We start from the raw sequence: 6,988 nt of genomic DNA on the forward strand, positions 1-6,988 counted from the left end.
GTGTTCCATCTGGCAAGGTCCATGTGTATAGTCGTCTGTTATGCTGTCTAAAGAAGGTATTTGAAATAAACAAATCATTGGTTTTGCAGAAATCTGTCATTCATTCTCCAGCATCATTTCTATCACCAAGGCCATATTTTTAACTACTGGTCCTTCCTCTTTGCTCCCAACCTTTGCATTCCAATCACCAATAATCTTGACTGCATGTTTGATAGATTTCAGATTGAAGAAGTTGGTAGAATTCTTCTATTTCATTCTCAGTGGCTTTAGTGATTGGTGCATAAATTTGAATAATAGTGGTACTAACTGGGTTTCCCTGTAGGAGCATGGATATTATCCTATCACTTACAAGTTAATGGGAGTGAAATATCTAGAATGGAAATAATGAGAGAATGTTGATACAATATGAAGGATGTAGCCAGTGTCACTGAATATTAATTATGTGTAGAAATTATTGAAGGTGAGCATGTTTTGCTGCATATATTTTTTGCCAAAAGTATAATGCAGTATAATAAAAGAATGTTTACTAGTATTTAACAGGGACAGATGTACTGAGTTTCTGATTGGCGTGATAAAAACCTTTTAGAAATGGATAGTGGCAAGGTGAATGTAATTAACATCAGTGAATTGTGTACTTAAAAATGGTTCAAAGGACAAACATTTTTGTTATACATAGTTTACCATGATGAAATTTTAAAGGCCCTGAAATAAGTTACTTCCCATGACAGGGGTTAGTAAAGTACAGATCATGGGTCAATTCCAGTCCCCTTCTTGTTTTTGCAAAGTTTTATTGAAACATAGCCAAACCTACTTGTTTATGTTTTATTTATGACTGCTTTTGTACTGTAATAGAGTTGACAAATTACTAACTGGCCCTGTACAGAAAATGTTTATCAGCTTTTCATTCCCTATATGCAACTAATAATTACCTTCAACTGAATGTACTTTTTATGAATTTTCAGGGGTAATAAATTGAAATTAGGATAGGAATCATGATTTCTTAAACATTCATTTTAATTCTTATTCTACTATAAATTATACTTATCTGCAGAATTTTTTTTTAAATAACACAAACATTTTTCCTTATGCTAGATTATTTATTATGTTGTGATGGTTAAGCAATTCAGTTCCTAACTTTGATAATAAAAGAGGATCTGTAAAACTGGAAAGCAGCAAAACAAGTGTAGAACTATGAGGTGCTTGGTATAAAGGGGTTGAAATGGTGTGAGTTGAGTGGGGGATAAATATATTAGAAGTCCTCCAATGAAATAGAGGCTCAAACATAACAATAGTTGTGAGATTGATGTAGGACCGGGCAGTGTTTTGTCCCATTGTGTATAGGGTTGCCATGAGTTAGATATGACTCTGGCACTTAACAGCAAAAGCTCTGACAGCTGGATGGTGAGAATTCTCGCTTATTTTGTACCTGTCATCAGAGAAGACTAACCCCTAGAAAAGGATTCATGTTTGGTATAATAGATGGCCAAAGAAAATCTAAGTGAGCTGAATTGACATAATCACCCCAGCAATGTATGCAAACTTATCTTTGCTCATGAAGATGACAGTGCATGGAAACATACTCTTGATCATGAAGATGTTGCAGGACTGTGCACCATTTTAATTTGTTATTTATAAGGTTGCCTTGGATCATAACTAGCTCTGTAGTACCTAACCATAATCCTGGCTGCTAAGTCAGTGAAGGAAACATGTTTTTGTAGTTCTCATCTGAATTGTAAAAGCCACACTACTTTACCAGAATAGACTTTTTTTGGGTGTCTTTAGTTGTCTTGGCCTATATGTTGTTGTTGTTGAGTGCCGTCAAATCGGTTCCGACCCATAGCGACCCTGAACAGGGTTTCCAAGACTATAAATATTTTTGGGAGCAGAAAGCTTCATCTTTCTCCCGCAGAGTAGCTGATAGTTTTGAATCGCTGACCTTGCAGTTCACAGCCCGATTCGTAACCACTATGCTACCAGAGCTCCTTCGCCTGTATGTAAGGGTTCAAAAACAGCAGAGTGGATAGAATTGTTAATAGTCGACATGACCAGATATACAAAGATTTTTTTTTTTTTTAACATATTGTTCTTTTCTATATAGATGTATCAGATTATTATATTTTTAAATACTAAGCATATATTCTGTAATTATTAACATTTGCAATATTCTCAGTGAGCCTATGATTTAAATAGATTCTATTAGCACCTGTTGCCTTAATTAGTTGTGTACTATTGCATCAAAATCCTGTGCTTTTATCTTAGAAATAGTATGCACTGTGCAATCTAATTCCTAAGTGGCATGATTTACTTTGATAAGTGTATATATCTCAACGCAAATATATATATAGATAGAAAGAAAGAGAGAGAGAGGATAGAGAATAGTCCTGGGGTGTGGCACTGTTGGATTAATGCACCAGACTGCAAAGTAGGTTTGAATGGAAAGATCAACAGTTCAAGCTCACCAGTCACTCCTTGGAAACCCTATACAGGGGTGCTAATGGATGAGAAACAACTCGATGGCACTTAACATCAACAATATATTTATTGTGAAAAATAATTGACACTAAGAACAAAATGTGCCATGTCTATTCATGGCCTTTAGTGCCGCTGGTAAATGCTGTGCACTCCCAAACTCACATGGTCTCTGGTAGAGTAGCTGATAAATAGATTGTTCCAGTGTGTGTAGGAATGAATGGAACAGAAAGTTACTTAGGTTAAAGGTTGCAGAGACTAACTTGGTTATTATCTTCACTTCCTAGCTAAAGCCTTGTATTGCTCAAATTCAGCTGTGTTGTTATTTGTATTCTGATTATAGTCTCAGGTTCTCTGAGCATGTGTAAAAAATTAAAGAGAGGTTTTTAAGGATTTCTTATTGACTGGTCCAGGGAAGGGTGAAAGTTTACCACAGGGAAGATTTTATTGGTACATATGAAACAAGTAGTAAAATAGTAAAAATACAAAACAAAGAAGAAAAACCGTTCATAACCTAAATGATTAATTATAAACTAAGCACATTAGTCCATGAAGAAGGTAACTCAACTTTTGTAATTCTGTTTCATACTCTTCACAGCAGTGACGGTGCTCCTTTTACTTGCCATTTCATTTCTTACAGATTGTTGTACCTGATGCTGGGACACATTTTGAAGAGGAGACTCCGAAGAGTGAATTAAGCCATATTATCTTATTAGAAAATGAGAAGCTTATGCCATTGACAAGCTTTGAAGATTCTTCTGGTACTGTAATTTGCCACCTCACTTTCTTCTTTACAGTAGTTACTGTGCCAACTTTCTGTTTCTTTACCCTTCCCTTTACCTCCTTGTACTCTAACCACAGCTGCAGCACTATAATAACTGTTTCTGCTAATTGATGGATGTTTTCTAGCTATACATCTTGGTATATACCAATCCTGAGATGATTATGGTCATCTCAGTTTAACATAATAAGGGTACTGATTGGTCACCTTTAGGTGCTATTCAGTATAAAACACTTTATTAAGAAACTGGAGCAGGGGAATGGGAATGAAATATTTGGTCTCTCCTCTCTAACAGGCTTTGCCAAGTGCAGAAAGGAGACACATAGCTAACCTTCAGATTATGTGTACCCCAACAGTATGAAAATGTGTTTAGGTGTAAGCAAGGGTGACTAGTTCATTATGACTGATGAAGGTGGCTTTCCAGCTTTGTATAAAAGAGGATGTGGCTTGCTCTAAGCCTGACTTAAAAGTGGAAAGAGAAGGACATTTCAGAAAGGCTTAACAGTTTTCCAGAGCACCAAGATATATGGCTCATGAACCATATATGAGGAATAGCAAGTGGTTTCATGGGGTGGTGGTTATAGAATCTGTAGAAAACTGAATTGGAAAATAAACTCAGAAGAAGAGTCAAGGGCCAAGGGATTCATGGTCTTGAAGGCCAGGCCAATTTGCTGAGTGGGATAAATAGAAACTACAAAGAACGTGACATTGGTTTAGGACAGGTTTTGCATCTAAAGTGTGTTCAGATTTTTTTTTTTCCCTCTCTATTCTAGCAAATGTTTACCTACCCTTCCCCTCCTAACTGCTAGTAACCATCAAAGAATGCTTCTTTTAGTGTAAAAACCTTCTCCTGACCTTTTACAATAGTGATCTCATTCAGCATTTCACTCATCATAAGGTTCTTCAGGTAATGATGTATTTCACAGAATCACCATTATTCTTGAATGTTGTATAATATTTCAGTGTGTGTATGTATGATAATTTTTTAATCTAGTCTTCCACTGATGGCCATTTAGGTTGTTACTATCATGTTGCTGTTGTGACTAGAACTGTGGTGAACAAGCGTGTGCATATATTTATTCATGTTGCGGCTCTTATTTCTCGAGCATATGTACTCGTTAGAGGAATTTCTGGGTTAAATGGTTATTCTGTTTCCAACTTTTGGTGGAAACACCATACCATTTTCCACATTGGCTTATTTTCTACTGTAGGCTTATTTTGCTTTTGTTTTTCTAATTGTTGCAGATTTAGGTTAAGGTGTTGATTTTAATGTGTGAGATTAATGCAATAAGTTGCCTTCTGAGCACTGCTTTTGCTTTGGCCCAAACATTTTGATATATTCTGTTTTCATTCTTCTTTAATTCAAGGAATTTTTTTTCATGCCTTCTGTGCTGGTTTGTGCTGTGGGTTGATGTGCTGGACTGCAAGGTTGGTTTGAACAGCATGGTTGGCAATTCAAGCTCACCAGCCGCTCCTTGGAAACCCTATACAGGGTTGCTATGAGTCGAAACTGACTAAACAGCACTTAACAGTAACAACAACATTACCCAGTGGAGTCCTTGTATGGCACTGTAGGATAAGCGCTTGACCACAAGGTTGGTTTGAACTGCAATGTCATTGATTCAAACTCACTAGCTGCTTCTCAGAAGCCCTATATAGGGCCACTATGGGTTAGAACTGACTTGAAGCTGCTTAACAATAACAGTAAAATTACCCAGTAGTTTTAAAGCAGGGTGTTACATGTATTTGATTTTTTTCCGTTGGACTTTGTATTTTTGATTTCTAGTTTTATGGTGATATGATCTAAGAAAATACTTGTGGCATTTCATTATTTTATTTATTTATTTTTTTAAATAAATGTTTTGTTGTGAATTGTGTGATAATCTACATGGGAGAACATTAGTTTCACATTCATTCTATCATACATCGTTTCATTGGCATAGATACCATCCCGTCCATGCATCCTCACCCAACCAAAGGGTGTACCCTGTAAGCCAGCACGCCCCCACCACAGTCCTCAGCCCCTTTCCCTCTCCGGATCCCAAATCCCCAACCACACCGTCTCTTGCCATCGTCTTCTCTACCTCCATCTCAGGCCTCACTGCTTCTCTGGGTAGGATCCCACTCTCCACTTTTCTCCACTGATGGTCCTAGGATCCTCCGCTCCTAGACTGAAAAGTCAATCACTCCCCTCCTTGCTACAAAATGTCCACCTTTAGATTTCTAGCCCTCACAATCAGTCCTGGTAACAGTTATTAACTATTGCATCATAAGAGATCCATCTGTATTTCGTTTAATCAGCCCTTCCTGGACAGGCTGGATACTATTCACTGGAGACTCTACCTTCCTCCATGCCTTTTGGATCTAGGTTCCCTCTTGAAAGCTTGTAAGCCAGTCACTTCTTACCTTTGTATCCCTTCCCCCCATTTTGGGTAGCCAGTGTCCAAGTTGCCCATACCTGTCTACCCTATGTGTGGAGGGGGTGGGAATAGTTCTTGCAGCAGGGATTAGTTTCCTCTTCTGAGCTATTGCATTTATAGGTGTAGGTTATGTTTATCGAATTGTATCAGATGACGCTTTTTTCCTCTTCTTTTCTTCTTCGGGTTGAGCTCTGCTTATCCAGTCATTGAAGCCAGGTCAAGTGGGCATCATCTGCAAGTGTGGGTCTTCTTGCGTCTGTCCACCCTCTTTTTATCGGCTGGCCACCCCGCTCTCCATTCTAGTCCTCTGTGGCTGTGTCATTAACTCTGAGCCCATGAGTCGTCAGGTCTTGCCTTGCTGCTGGCTGACCAGGTCTCCACCCGGGTTCACAGTAGTTTGCTAAACTATGTAGGGCTTAGCTCGCCACTTCATTGATGTTCTTCAGTCACTTCCCCTTCTGGGTGACATGCGTGGTTGCCAATCAAAGCATATATTTCCCTTGCGTCTTAGTCTTGGATGAGAATTTTCACTGAGAGGATCCTACCACTTGCCTTGATGTCTTCTGGGCAGGCCACCTGTATGTTCTTGTGGTAACAATCAGACTGCCCTTATTGTTTTGTATTTTTCCTGTAGGTCCTTCTTTCAAGAAGTATCTTCTGGTTTTCTAGCTACTCTCAGCTGGTCTGCTTGTCCTTTCAAGTGGAAAATTTCCTGTCACTGAAGGTCTGGATGTGGTTTGGGCTTCCACCTATACTCCAATGTAATGCAGAGGGTCCTCAGGAAACCTCCTTCACTGGACGCATTGTAGCCCCATTTTAGGTATTGAATCAGTTATAGGCAGAAGACGGGCTTACAAGTTTTTCATGTTGAAATTTCTGGTTATTCCTTTCTCTCCCCCTGTATTGTCTGTTTTATAATATATTGCAAGGAAAACCATGATTCAAAAGACAGCCAAGGAAAGACGTTACTAAGAAAGAAAACTATAGACCAATATCCCTCATGAACATAGATACAAAATTCTCAACAAAATGCTAGCCAACAGAATTCAGCAACACATCAAAAAGATAATACATCATGATCAAGTGGGATTCATAACAGGGATGCAAGGATGGGTCAACATTAGGAAAACGATCAATGTTATCCACCATATAAATAAGAGAAAAGAAAAGAAACACATGATCATATCGATTGATGCAGAAAGGGCATTTGACAAAATCCAACACCCATTCCTGATAAAAACACTCAACAAAATAGGAATTGAAGGAAAATTCCTCAACATAATAAAGAGCATATATACAAGACCAACAGCCTATATTA

General features: G+C 38.2%; 1 protein-coding gene across 1 annotated transcript in view; it reads left to right on the plus strand.

Annotated features, from left to right (window-relative positions):
- Nucleotides 1–6,988, plus strand: part of LOC102831973 (centrosomal protein of 192 kDa-like) — a 228,395-nt gene that overhangs the window by 39,359 nt on the left and 182,048 nt on the right. The window contains exon 5 of the mRNA XM_006876586.1: nucleotides 3,110–3,230. Within this exon, the coding sequence (XP_006876648.1) occupies nucleotides 3,110–3,230 (121 nt within the window). The remainder of the gene's footprint in view (nucleotides 1–3,109; nucleotides 3,231–6,988) is intronic.

Source organism: Chrysochloris asiatica, unplaced genomic scaffold (assembly GCF_000296735.1).
Source record: "Chrysochloris asiatica unplaced genomic scaffold, ChrAsi1.0 scaffold00392, whole genome shotgun sequence".
Taxonomy (NCBI): Eukaryota; Metazoa; Chordata; class Mammalia; order Afrosoricida; family Chrysochloridae; genus Chrysochloris; species Chrysochloris asiatica.